We start from the raw sequence: 14,438 nt of genomic DNA, 5'->3' as shown, positions 1-14,438 counted from the left end.
ACGATAATAATCAGAATGTCATGTTTAGACTAGTGGAGGAGCAGAGAAGATTTTTGTGGGGGTTGAATTCACCTTTAATGCGGTGCCACCTGAGGGAAGGTTGCAGGCATTCCTTGTTGGTTTTCAGCCTTTCCGCTTACATGTAGTGCTTTCTCCATGTTGTCCGAATCTTTTCGTGATGTTATGGGCAAGATTATATCAAACAACTCTCTAACGCTCGTTCTTTAAATGGAGACAACAAAATAACAAATGCCATTGGTGATTTTATATTATAAAACTGTAATTCTGGCTATTCAAAACTGTTTTCATTCCTAAAAGAAGACACACTAGGGATGAAATACTTTCCTCAAAAGAAAATATGGAAGCTGTTGATGTTTCCTTTTATTTTCTTGAAATCTATTACTCGTAACACAAATCACAATCTGTTTGCTTTTGACCATGTTCAGTACTGTAACTGTACCAGATGTGACGTTAAAACCAAGATACTAGCCGAACCGTGATCTAGGAAATACAATTACACCCCGTCGAATAGTATTAACTGGCCCCCTCAGGGCAATCATGCCAATGTGGCCTGTGAAAGACACACGTTTGACACCCCTGCTCTGGACAGCAGACAGGCTGGATCAAAAGTGCATTTCCTGATTCCAACCAAGTAGTGCACTCAAGCCCTCACGGCATGATTAAGCAACAACGATACCACACAATTGGCCAACTTTCTCAAACAATCAGTTATTGTGTCTGTAATTTGTATAGAATACAAAATTGTAATTTGTATAGAAAACACAATTGTATCATACATAACAATAACTTATTTTTTTCAGTTATGGATACACAGGAGGGAATTGTTTGCATGCAGCAGAAGTTTTACAGAAACACGCACACACACACACACACACACAAACCCCTGTCAATAACCACGGAGTCACTGTGAAGGTCATTGTGTATTGTCTGGTGAATTCCGTCGGCTGTTCACTGCATTAACAACGGACAAAATCCAGAGTCTTCTGGACAAAACAAGCAAGCACAAATACATCAAAATTTTAGCCACCCACCCACCCACACACACACACACACACACAGCAGAGCCTGTCTCTCATCTGCTGCATCTTTGAAGATACTAAGGGCGAGGTTCACCCCTTTATCAGGACAAAGGCGACTTGATTTTCCTTTCTATGATTCATGGTAAAGCGCAGGAAGCTATGGAGAAGAGGAAGGGTGAGTGGTGGCAGAGAAAGAAATGGGAAGCGTGGCTGAAGGGAGGCTGCGAGCTTGCTATGAAAAATGGCAGGTGACCAAGTGATAATGAGGGAGGGTAGGGGGGGGGCTTTTTTTTCTTCCAGAGACCGGTTCAACTTGGGGGGAGAGCTACTGACATATGTTCCCACTCGATAACCCGCATTCCCGATTGGGGAATATATGTTTCGCTAAAACAAATAAAGAAATAAAGAAATAGAATACAATAAAATAACATTTAAAAATAGCCTGTGGTAGGGGAATATATCTGTGCAGACTAGTGGTTGGGGAGCACTGCACAAAAGAGTCTCACTGCTTTCAATGTCAGTCAGCTCCCTTCTTATCTTTCTTTCCTCTCACCCCTTGTTGAGGTTGCTCTTTTGTCTGTGTCCAAAAAAAAGTCCAAAGAAAAAGTGATAATCAAACACATTTCATCCGTAAAGGGTCTCTGCTAAAGAGCAATATTTGTTTGTCTCGGGGAAACTTCCTTTTTTTCCCCCATTTGTCGGGTGTACTTTTCCTGACATTGTCTGAAACATTCTGGAGAGCATTCGGGGATTTGATCAGTCAGATTTGCGAAACGTTTTTAAACATTCTACCAAAAGCTAGTGTGTGACATACTCAGGATCTGAAACAGGAGAAAAAAAGTGTGTGACTGTATTAACACAAGTAAAATATGGCTATAGTGCATTTCTCAGCGGACTTGTGTTACATTAAATGACATTTACTCTTCTTCCTCAAAACTCCAACATACACTTGGAGCAGTTTAAATATATGATGTACGAGGATTGGTTCCTTTTAATTTCTCATGGGGCTTCAGTTTCACTTCACAATAGTCAAAGATGAGTATTGAACCAGGATTGCTTCCAGACTACACATTGCTACAAGGTTACCTGCACACGTGTATGAGAGCCATTAGAGTGGTTACCTTATTTAGCAACATACGGGTCTGAATTTTAAAAACAGAAAAACACTTCTCAAAATGAATCAGTGCAATTCTACATCACTGCAGACTATCAAGCAAATTTACAGAAGGTACATTTTTACAGTGATATTCAGGTGCCAATAACAAGAAGGGAAACATTGAGGGAACACAAACATTGCATTGCAGAGCAGTTCTACTGACTGCGTGACATATGACATTGATTGTCTGCCGTCTCCCCAGTTTTTCCCAAGTACACAAATAGACATGGCAGTGTGAATGGTCATCTGTCTCGATATGATTGTGATCAGCTGGGATGAATTCCCAATCACTGCAACCTTGAACGGAATAAATGTTTTAGAAAATGAATGGATGGACCTCATGAGGTGCATATACTGTATTTATGTATAAGAGTCATCTTTTATGTGTGAATGAGGCTTGCTCACTGTAAACATACTGTGTGTGCTAAGACATCAATGAGACACTGAAGCGGCTGCATGGCTCCTGCAGGGCAACAGTACTGTCATGTCTAACAGACTGATGCAGTGGTGGAATGAATCCGTCAGCCACGGTTGGCAAAATATTATCCCACCAACCACATCATTTGCACACGGAGAACTAAAATTGCGACTACCTGAAAAAGGCAGTGGACAATCGATATTGTAATCACAAAGGTACATTTGATTGTTTACGGTGTAACGCCTCAACGGTGATGTGTTTTACAGACGTGACATGACACATTCAAAGGAAGAAAGCAACCCAAAGCACAAGTGGCACATGGGAAATATGTGGTAATTAAAAGGACACTGCACTGGTTCACACCAAGGTAATTGCCTTTCATACAGCTACTTCAGGACAACACACACACACACACACTACCGATCATAAAAGGGACTTATCAGTGCTCTCAGCATCCCTTTATGAATCAATACAACAGTTGTGAGCATACATATGTACGTGTGTTTGTGTGACCCTGGACATACTGAAGGTCTTGCTCTCAAGACAACAAGCATCACACAAATGTGTTGGGCCAGTGCTGCAGTCACTGAATAGTACTGTATACAGCAGCTGACCACATCCCATACTGATGGAGACATTGCTAGCTAGCATCAGATTACGTTCTTGCTAACGTTATGAAAATGACAAATATGAAAGCTATTAATTACATTTCATATTGTCACGTTATGTACGGTTGCGGTGGTGGGTAAACACAATGTGTCACATGTGCATTGTAACGTGGCTTGTTGTGTATTACTCAGACGACGTATGAGCCCATGTAGTGTTGCTTGACGGCTGATACATCAGCATCACCATCATGTCATTCAGGTTAGCGTTTCTGAGCGAAAACACGCCGCTGTTGCCAGCAAGCAAATATTGCCCTTTCTGCAACGTGCCCGCTTTTTCGAACGTGACGCGTTGTTTGCGATTATCTGGACTATTGATGTTATTTCTGTACATTGTTTTCGATTCGTCATTGTCTCGGTGAGGATACCAAAACAAAAAAAAAACATCCAAACGGGCTGTGACAATCACTCACCTTCCTCGGCGGGGGCTGCATTTTGGAGTATTGACATGAATGGTATTTCCCCTGTGAAATGTATAGTATCCAAAAAAAGAAATCGGAAAATATTTCTTCCCCAAACGAGCATAAAAAATGACAGTAATCCTCCCGTCCACGCGACAGGGAGGAAAGACGGGGAGTTAGATTTGAACTCCGGCGGCCATGATTGATGGCAAGCGTGCTGGTTTCTACGAAGGCGAAAATGAAGCTGCGCTGCGAGGAGAGTGTGTGAGCACTTGTGTGTTGCTTGCTGCCACTGCTGGATGACTGGAGAGTACAGTACTGACTGAACTGATCTGAGCTGAGCTGAACTAGGGAGGGGAGCGGAAAAAGGCAGACAGGAGGAAAGGTGGATAATAACGGGGAACCCCTTCAGCTGCCAAAGGCAATGGCTCCCCCGAGTGGGGACGTACGGTAAAACATCCGGTGTTTGGTATAGATGGGAAATGAGGCGCAGAAGAGAGACGTGTATTTTTATTGATTTACTTTTCCCTGGTTATTAATTCCCCGCCTTTATATTTTTGATTGGCTTTAACAGCAGTCAGAGAACACGTTTCTGTTTCCGATTTATTTGTCCACATTCGTCCCATCTCGCTCGAGGACATCCTGCTCATGGCAGCTCTGGCTTGACTGTGCTGCAGAGGCAGAGCTGCATAGCAACAAGGGAACGCAGTGGAGCGCAGAAGAATCGATGAGCCGCTTAAAAAATTTTACGTCAGGTTTTGGGGGCGGATGCAAAGAAAATAAAAAACTACCCCCATTTTCCAAATACATTTCAGTTGATGATCACTGATACGTGGATTTTCGCTTCTTCCTTAACCCGAGAGCACAATTTAAAAGAGTAAAAAAAAAAAAACAATTAATGAAAGGCGGCACAGTGAGCGACTGGTTAACGCGTCGGCCTCAGCGTGTGGAGTTACCGGCTCCGGCAGTTTGCAGTTCTCCCCGTGCCTGCGTGGGTTGTCTCCGGGCACTCCGGTTTCCTCCCACATTCCAAAAACATTAATGGCAGGTTCATGGACCACTCTAAATTGTCCCTAGGTGTGAGTGTGGCTGGTTGTTCGTCTGTATGTGTGCCCTAGAATTGGCTGGCTGTCGGCCTGATTCAAACAGGACTCGTAGTTTACCGCTAGATGGCGATCGAAGTTAACCACTAAAACCGTTGGGTGCAGACAATGAGACTTAATGATGACGCAATGATGCGCGCAAAGTACTGTAGTTCAAACACCTTTCACGACATGCATACGATGTAAGACCCACAACCTGAAAAAATCATTTTAAAAAAAGGCAAAACGACATTCCCTCCTTTTATTTCAACAGTAGAAACACATTTACAAAAGAGACATGGAAATGCATTTTCTAAATCCAGCAACACTTGACAGATGAAAAGAATGATCATATTCCGTCATGTAAATGCGTTTGTAACAAGGTGGTGACGGCATTACAAGTGATATAAATATAAGAAGTACATTACTTAATATTCAGGAATATGTCAATTAAAACCACAAAACCCTCAGCAACCATTTCATAAATATACAGTACATGCATGAGGTCTTTTAATTAAAGAAATGAAAATAAGTTACGAGTGGAAATAAGTTAACAAACCATTTTCTTTTCAAATATATGTACATATTAGACTTTATTTCAAAAGTCAAGTTAGAGTTCAGGTTTCGTCTTTTTGTTTTAATGTTGATCAAGTTGATCAAACGCTGCTAGAGTGTTTTTGTCTTGATTTGACACGACCATTGACATTTATTTGCATGAGCAATTTTAAGACATATGAAATGAGGAAAAATACTTTTGCCGTCTTCCAAGCTATATAGTCACATGTACAATTATTTAAAACTGACTATCTTCACTTCTGCTTAATGCCTCAATAAAACAAATTAGCCTATTATGAAATACATACTTTCTATTCATATCTAAACAGCCAGATACCATTGAAGCAATAGAAGCTATATTAGTGCACTTGAATAGAACATTATTTTCTCTTTCTTTCCTTCCTTACCGCTATTGTAACCTGTCATATGATCATCGTGCTGAAAACCTCATTCATACTTTGGGATCACGTTATACTCTACATGGTTGAATGTTTACCTCACTTTATACACCTACCTTGGATTGGATGTTTTCTTTTGACTAATGGGTTTGTCCTTCAAACAGGAAAGAAAGACAGCCTATTGCATAAGCATGAGAGCAAGTTTACCTGAGCATGTGTCTTTTGTTATGAATGTTCAAACACTGGGGTGGGGTGTATTCTTCCTCTCACCTGCCCTAAAGTGCTGAGCAATGACAGCTGCTAATCCAATACTACAGTATAAAGCTCTCTGCTCCAACTCAGTGTTCATCCACACTTTACCTTTGGATTAACTGCATGCTGTTCATTCTTTTAGGTTTCATTTTGTGCGGCATGAACAACTTCTTACAGCGTGGTTGGGCCCAGTGGTTTGATGTTGGCGTCTCGCTGCAGGCCTGCCATACAGGTTGTCCTTGTCAGAGGTAGTATAATCAAACAGCTTCTCGAGTCACCTGAAACAGGGTCATTATCATGAGAGTTGTAGATTATTTTTTTAAATCTCACTTTTCCAAGTATGGGCATTGATGAAACTTTCACATGCGTAATATTGATCAGCTGTATTCTTTGTTCACAAACATTTTTTTTCAGACACACATTTTATAAACGCTGGTTGAGAACACAAAGTACAAACAAGGAGATCAAGGTGACAATCTGCTGTCATACCTCATGAGGCCCGCTAATGAAGGGGAAGAAAACTGAATCCCACCAAAAATGGATTTACTTTGGTCCTGGGATGGTTCCCTTGTTTCCTCTATGACTGGTTTATATTCAGGGATCTGAGCCACTTGAAATCTGTTCAGAAAAAAATATATATTTTTAGAGTAGAGAATTGCCTCGCAACTTTGCAGTGCGGTTATTATTGCAGATTCACTATCACATATTTTCATTTGTGACTGTATCTTCATCTACTGCAGTTCTACTCGTGAATTTTGCTATTTTTCTTCGAAGTCAGACCAGTCAAGAAATGTTTTTTTTTTTAAGAGAGAAATTTTTATTTTAGAGTGCTCCATAAATACAGTTGAGTCGAATGGGTGTTCATAAACGCCTAGGAGAGGAAATCCTATTGCGGAAATGTACCTATTCCGGGAAGGGCTAGTATCACCAAGGAAAAGTGAGGGAACACTGTATAGAGTACCATGTAGATTTATGGTAACTTGCCTTTGTAATTGAACAGATGTAACGTGAACACAAACAATATTGTGCATCTGGTAAAGAATGTTCATGCCACGGAAAGGTCTGTACTCATGTTGAAATTCAACTCGAGTCTTGCAAATTCCATGAAACAACTCAGATGTTGTGTAAAGAAATGATTAGATATGCATTGTATGGTAGCAGCAAATCTCACCTTCCCACAGACAGAACTTTCAGCTCTGTCCATTCCCGTTTCGCATTGCTCTCCACGGTCTCCTGCACATTTTTCGGCAGGGCAGGTTGTGGACACTGAGTGTTAACACACATTCCTGACAGCAGGGGGTCCTTCTTCTGTTCCGTGGATATTTTCAGAGTGGGTAAGATGTAGGTCTGTGGAGACCGAAGCGGATCTTTAAATGAATCCAGAGGGGGTATGAGTACAGCGGGCCATTTCTTTTGGGCACATCGGGAGCAACGGTAGCCATGCTTTGGTCCCAAGTCGGAGAGGCCAGAGATAGTGTGCAGGTGCGACTGATGGGGGCAAAGCCTGGGGAGGGAGCAGAATGAGGACAAAAGAGGGAGCATCGGGAACCTGGAGGGAGGGGCGGGGGGACAAATGAAGGATGTATATAGTTATTATCGGCATCAATGTAAAAATTTTTTAACGGGATTAAATGTTTTACCGTGAGATTAATGCGGCCCCACACCGTATGTTACGTTTTCTCTTGTTTTTGTGCATTATTATGACGGTACATGCGTAAGTGCGTCTGGTAGGTTTGTGAGTGTGGACCTACTTGACTGACGAAACTTTGCTCAGGGCCATCTGTTTGCTCTCATACTCCTGCAGTAGTTCTTCTAACGCAGCAGCATTTTCTGAAAGCCAACAAATTCAAATATTTGTGCAAACATATACACACACGCACATTATATATATATAATATTATATATAATATAATTCCACTCAGTATTTAATATTTCAATGTTGAAAAACTTGCAACAGTGAAATAATACATACTCAAGTACAGTGATGTGTATGATTAAAAAAAAAACTATAATTCAATACGTGGGCTGTTTGAATTTATTGAAATAATCCTGTGCATGTGCATGAGATGAAGTAAGAACATCACCCACCTTTTTTCTCAGTAATGAGACGAACAAGAATGCCAATGGTGTCTTCATTTAGGTCATCGTAATTATTACCTAGAGCGAGAAAAGGAGGAGACAACCTTTAATAAGCACTTATTGTGAAAGTGCCGTAAACTATTATGTCAGAAAGTCAGGCAGTCTCCTCCTTAAATTGGAATGAACAAACAATGGTCATGGCGGCCTGGTGTGCAGTGGTTAGTGCGTCAACCTCACAGCGCAGAGGTCGTGGGTTCGATCCCACATTCCAAAGACATGCAAGGCAGGCTGATTGAGCCCTCGAAATTGTCCGTATGTGTGAGCGTGAGCGCGGATGGTTGTTCGGTTCCGTGTGCCCTGAGATTGGCTGGCAACCGGTTCACGGTGTGCCCCACCTGCCACGAAGACAGCTGGGATAGGCTCCAACACGCCCCACAGACGATAATAATGTACCGGTACGTCATTCACAACTCATACAAGGGGTAAGTGGCTCAGATACAGTGCCTCAGCACACAATGGGACTGACTGATAAGGGTGACTCCATGGCAACCCCTTGACCATCCCATAAACCCAGTAAAGCAGCTGAGAAGAGAGTGATGGCAGTGCAGGATGGAAAATACTTTGCTCAGCAATCTATTTGAGGAGAGGGCTGTAAATAAACATTGTGTCCCTGTGGCCTTTTAGGAGAATTTAAATTAAAATGGTGTTTCAATTTTCAGAAAAGGTTGTTGGAGAGGACAATCAAGGAACGTCTTGACGTGTATACAGTGAAAGGACAAATGTCACTTCATGGAGTGCGCAATGTACACAGAAAATTGAAAATGCATATGACTGCGAGACTTCATTTCTGTGCGTTTCTATTCGTCATGTAGGCAACCTGTGTCGGAGTGCGCACATACTTTTTGTGACAGGCCTCGTATATTAGGCCTTGTATATAATTCTGTCAATCAGTGTCATTTCTATGCTTTTAGGCAACTTGTGTCGATCGGAGTGTGGACCGGTTCTTTCAAGACAATATATTTCTTTAGTCTGCCTCAGTGTTGTTAGGCCGCAACAACAGCTTCGTGTCCCCAATGAGTGTTGCCATGTGAGAAAAACAACATCAGTTCCGCAACATTGAGGTCAGTCTTCTATTAAGACGTATGGCCGGCCACGCAGGTCATGTGTTTATTCATTCATTCATCTTGCGAGCCGCTTGATCCTCACTAGGGTCGCGGGGGGTGCTGGAGCCTATCCCAGCTGTCTCCGGGCAGTAGGCGGGGGACACCCTGAATCGGTTGCCAGCTAATCGCAGGGCACACAGAAACAAACAACCATTCGCACTCACACTCACACCTAGGGACAATTTAGAGTGTTCAATCAGCCTGCCACGCATGCTTTTTTTTGGAATGTGGGAGGAAACCGGAGCACCCGGAGAAAACCCACGCAGGCCCGGGGAGAACATGCAAACTCCACACAGGGAGGCCGGAGCTGGAGTCATGTGTTTAAGTGTCCAAATAATTTTTATCCCATTTCAATATACTACAGTACACTAGAACACCAACAATTAAATGTTTTCCTTCTTTTTCTACTACTCTTCAAGTCATATTTAACACCGTAGCATCGGAATTGGTTTCTGACAAACTGAGCTTGCCCTGCCTATGAGTCCTCCTCATGGGCCTTCCCCAGTGACCGCCGGAGTTGATAACAGACCGGATGAGCCGGAGTCGTAATTGTATGTACCCTACAATAAACGTGGAGCACAAATAAACAATGTGCCACGGATTGTAACATAATGACAAACGAGAGAAGGAAGAGGCAAAACAAGTCGTTTGAACTTGTTGTTGCTCCAGACGCCATTTTCCTCTCTCGCAAAGCTGCCAGAGCAGATGCGGCATAGAGCAGCACTTTCCAAGAGAAGGCTGCGAAAAGGAGATGAAAGAGGAGACCTGAAACCATGATGTGAGCACCTAATTGAATTATTGATCCGGCTGGGAAAGGAGCCGAGCGAAGGATGGAGTGTCATGTTCACATGAGGTTGACGTGTTGTTGGAAGGAGCGCAGCAGGACAGAGGAAAGAGGTAACGGGATTGGGGCATTTCCATTTAGTGCGACGAGAGCCCATGTTCCACAACAAGATTCTCACGAGAGGAAGAGAGCAACTCAAACAGTTTGGTTGGTCCTCCATCAACACACTAAAATCTAAACGTATTTAAGAGCTGTAGCTGACTCCCGGAATTAGAGTTTGATGATGTTGGAGATGGTCGAGAGGGATTATTTTCCTTTCAAGGAATCCCGATTGTCTGCACAAAGCCAACAGGAACAATATTTCTGCGGGAGTGAGACTTTTGAATGTCTTTCGTATCAATGTCTTGCTTGTTAAATCACAGTCGAATCAATATTTCATGGCTGACATTGTTGTCTAAAAGGAGCAGTCAGCGTCGCATGTGCATGAAGAGGAGACATTTGTCGAGAGCAGCTGTGCTCTGCCTCTGACGTCCTCGTAAAAAAAAAAAAAAAAACAACAACAACAACAAACGTATGGCTCATCAGCTGTCACGGCTTGTGCCATCAGCTGAAAGAGAAAAGCCAGCTCAGCTTGGTAAATCGGTTTACTTGTGCACATCAACTACCTGTCTTCCATGTTGCTGCCGTGTGCTATTGGGACCGAAGCCAGCGAGTACTAGTCAGCCGCTTGAGTTAAGAAACAGTATCTCGTATAAAAACGTCAAGAGTCCACACAGCTCCTGACAGCAACTGTTTCATTGCCTTGAGAGAATGAACGGTTCGGATGACTTGCAATTTAGATAGCGTGAAGAAGAAAAAATTGAATTCACTGTTTGTGATGCAGGGCGCCCCGGTAGTCCAGTGGTTAGCACGTCGGCTTCACAGTGCAGAGGTACCGGGTTCGATTCCAGCTCCGGCCTCCCTGTGTGGAGTTTGCATGTTCTCCCCGGGCCTGCGTGGGTTTTCTCTGGGTGCTCCGGTTTCCTCCCACATTCCAAAAATATGCATGGCAGGCTGATTGGACGCTCTAAATTGTCCCTCGGTGTGAATGTGAGCGTGGATGGTTGTTCGTCTCTGTGTGCCCTGCGATTGGCTGGCAACCGATTCAGGGTGTCCCCCGCCTACTGCCCGGAGACAGCTGGGATAGGCTCCAGCACCCCCCGGCGACCCTAGTGAGGATCAAGCGGCTCGGAAGATGAATGAATGAATGAATGAATGTTTGTGGTGCAAAGTGAGATGTAAGCATATTTGTATGAGATTTCAGCTCAGTGAGCATCCAAAGGATTCACTTTGAAAGGTAAAAAGTGGGTTGTTGTTTTTTTTATCCAGTCATCGCTCACCTTCTCTGTTCGGTGTCGCCGCCTCCGCATCGAGCCCATCCTTCTCGGCATTGCAGCGGCATCCTTTCTTCTTCAACAAGTTGCAAATCATGATACCCAGCAGGCCCGTCACGCAAAAGATGGGCACCAAGGCGAATACAGCATATTCGGCCGTATTCTCAGCGCTGCGTACGACTGTGTCATTGACTGGTCCTCCAGCGCCACTTAACGAGCCTTGCCCTACTGTGCGCACCCTTCTGTTGTGTACCGTCGTCACTGGAGGGGAGAGATTGTTAACACAAAAAGATTTCATTTGTCTTAACTTGGCCATTTGAGATACCGTGTATGTGCCTTTTAGTGTGGAAAATACAGTACTGAATTTAATTAAGGGAAAAAAATAACATGCTTACTCTCTACACAGGGGGTGTTCTTTGAAGTATTTTTTCCCACACTGGGTTTGGAGGTAAATCTGTTAAAAATAAAGAAATATTAGATACATACACACACACAGAAATTACACAGAAGCTGACAGCTATAAAGCACATTCATTATACACATACAGACAACACATTGAAACAAATGTAGACAAAGACTGGGAAAAGAAAACAAAATCATGTGCCGATTAAATATTAATTTGCTCAGAAACAGAAATGTAAGTAAAGTTGTTGTGTATCCACTCCTTAATTTTCACGAGGGTCGCAATTATTAAACATTTTTATTTTGGCCAGTGTTTGAAGGGCTGATTAATTAGTCAGGCCCAGACAGTCAAAGTGCCTTCCACATTGAGCAGTTATACAGCTAATGGAAACGGCTGCCTCGGAATCAATGCGAGTAAATTCTCTCCCGGTCTTTCTTTTCGCAAAGAGGTCTGACTCACTTTAGAAAGCTCTTGGCCGGCAGAGCATTCGAGACACACACGCCCTTCTGCACACTGACATTGCACCGCTAAAGTCCCATGACAGCCAAACACCTGCAATCGACAATACCACACAACATATGACATATTTTTCCAACAAAAAACCACACAAGCACAAACATGTGCCTATATTTCCTGCATACAGTCTATCTGTAACAGATTTGGTGTAAATTATTATTATTAGTCAAGTATGATAAAACACACATCTTTGCCATGAGGAGAACAATAGCTGAGCAAAGTTGGTTCCTCATCTTCTTCAATGTACTCTTCTGTGTACATATGATCTGAAGAAGATTTTACAAAATATGTTCACATGGACTCAGGCACCTCGTCTTAATAGCTATAATATATAAACACACACACACACACACATATATTTTGCCAGTAACTATACATAGACTTGGGCGGCCGGGTAGTCCAGTGGTTAGCACGTCGGTCGGCTTCACAGTGCAGAAGTACCGGGTTCGATTCCAGCTCCGGCCTCCCCGTGTGGAGTTTGCATGTTCTACCCGGGCCTACGTGGGTTTTCTCCGGGTGCTCCGGTTTCCTCCCACATTCCAAAAACATGCATGGCAGGCTGATTGAACACTCTAAATTGTCCCTAGGTGTGAGTGTGAGCGTGGATGGTTGTTCGTCTATGTGTGCCCTGCGATTGGCTGGCAACCGATTCAGGGTGTCCCCCGCCTACTGCCCGGAGACGGCTGGGATGGGCTCCAGCACCCCCCGCGACCCTAGTGAGGATCAAGCGGTACGGAAGATGAATGAATGAAGGAATATACATAGACTTTCCACCAGAGGGCTTTGAAAAAAAAATCTGACAAAAGTTCATTTACATTAAAGTGGCAAAAGAAATGCAAGTCCAAGCAGGACAGCTCGCAAGGAAAATACTCCTCACTCTCACCTCCTCATGCATACCCCAATGAGCACCCTAACCCTAACCCTGACCAATGAGTCACTTGAATGTATCTCTTTGTGCTGACCAGTCACAGAATCGCATCTGATGCCAGACGATTATACTTGCTATTCAAATTCCTCACAAGATCACATATGAAGCCCTGGCCTCAAATTAAATGCTGCAAGTGGCGTTCCTGAACCTCAATGATCAAAAAGGGGATGTGAAAATGCACCACGCATCATGACAGGAAGTCAAGGAAAGCCAAAATGACTGAGGAAAGCAAAAAACACAAGAAGAGCGAACAGCACACTCACCCTTGACGTACAGATGACACACTTGCTGGGAAAACAGTGAAGAAGCTTTGCTTATGTAACAACCTACGATGAGACTACAAGGGAGACTCACTTTGTGTAATGCTGAGTGGAAATGTAAATGTACCCTGCTAATGCTTTATCCTATCAGTCTGACCCATCACACACTTCTTGAGACACACACACACACACACACACACACACACACACACATTTAAGATACTACAATAGAAATGTATATTTTCATCATCAATCATCAACACTGTTGTTCAATACCGCTTTCTTGTCAGAGCGACTACAGTACAACTTCTCAAATGTTTTTTTTTTTCTGAGAAATGGCAGAGCAGTCACTCTGCAATAGAGGATTTATCCATTCATTCATTTTTTTTTCATCCACTTTATCCTCACAAGGGTCGGCATGCTGGAGCCTATCCCAGCTGTCTTCAGGCAGTAGGCGGGGTACACCCTGAACCGGTGTGACAGCCAATTGTTAGGCAGGCATCCGCGCTCACACTCACACTTGGGGACAATTTAAAGTGTTCCATCTACCTGCCGTGCATGTTTTTGGAATGTCAGAGGAAATCAGAGTACCCGGAGAAAACTCACACAGGCAGATCGAAGAACATGGGTGATATGACTGAATATGTTATGAAATATAAGTATTGATGTAAATATTGTCCAGCATACAGGAGCTCAACCTTTTTATCCTCTTACAGGAGTGATGCAGGAGCAGGCAGAAATATTTTGCAGAAATGAGGCGACGTTTAACCAAAAATGATGTCACACCTTTGCTGTTTGCACGGCTGATTTAATGCTATCGGCATAAAAGTCCATTTTATGGTTCATGTTTCAAGTGGGATTAAATTAGAGTCAACACAATTACTGTCAACAATGCAGATTCACTGAGGACTATTTTCAGGTGTCTCCCTCCCAAGCACTCTTCCCTGCCCGTGCAATGAAAAAAC

At 43.1% G+C, this 14,438-nt stretch overlaps 2 protein-coding genes across 4 annotated transcripts in view; both read right to left on the bottom strand.

Annotated features, from left to right (window-relative positions):
- Window positions 1-4,089, bottom strand: part of LOC127608592 (F-BAR and double SH3 domains protein 2-like) — a 30,820-nt gene extending 26,731 nt beyond the window's left edge. Inside the window, exon 1 of one of the 3 annotated variants that reach the window (XM_052077757.1) lies at window positions 3,693-4,089. In XM_052077757.1, coding sequence (XP_051933717.1) covers window positions 3,693-3,713 — 21 coding nt within the window. In that variant the 5' untranslated portion in view covers window positions 3,714-4,089. The remainder of the gene's footprint in view (window positions 1-3,692) is intronic. The other 2 variants (XM_052077759.1, XM_052077758.1) reach the window with 2 other exon arrangements.
- Window positions 4,090-5,010: 921 nt separating this feature from the next.
- relt (RELT TNF receptor) lies at window positions 5,011-13,176 on the bottom strand. The gene is made up of 8 exons (XM_052077657.1): window positions 13,169-13,176; window positions 11,762-11,820; window positions 11,373-11,627; window positions 8,056-8,124; window positions 7,719-7,797; window positions 7,139-7,516; window positions 6,457-6,585; window positions 5,011-6,245 (listed from the first exon to the last, which is right to left on the bottom strand). Exons 1-8 carry the CDS (start codon window positions 13,174-13,176, stop codon window positions 6,242-6,244), a joined length of 981 nt encoding a protein of 326 aa, XP_051933617.1. The 3' UTR covers window positions 5,011-6,241.
- Window positions 13,177-14,438: the final 1,262 nt, after the last annotated feature.

The sequence above is a fragment of the Hippocampus zosterae genome, chromosome 10 (genome assembly GCF_025434085.1).
Source record: "Hippocampus zosterae strain Florida chromosome 10, ASM2543408v3, whole genome shotgun sequence".
Taxonomy (NCBI): Eukaryota; Metazoa; Chordata; class Actinopteri; order Syngnathiformes; family Syngnathidae; genus Hippocampus; species Hippocampus zosterae.
The sequence above is the reverse complement of the archived record's forward strand: the minus strand, read 5'-3'. Positions and strand labels throughout refer to the sequence as shown.

Excerpts from the sequence above, each read along its gene's own strand:
- relt (XM_052077657.1), bottom strand. Across the intron at positions 8,125-11,372 it reads GGCGACACCGAACAGAGAAG|GTAATAATTACGATGACCTA; the intron begins GTGAGCGATGAC and ends TTCTCGCTCTAG. Across the intron at positions 6,586-7,138 it reads AAAGTTCTGTCTGTGGGAAG|ATTTCAAGTGGCTCAGATCC; the intron begins GTGAGATTTGCT and ends TTTTCTGAACAG.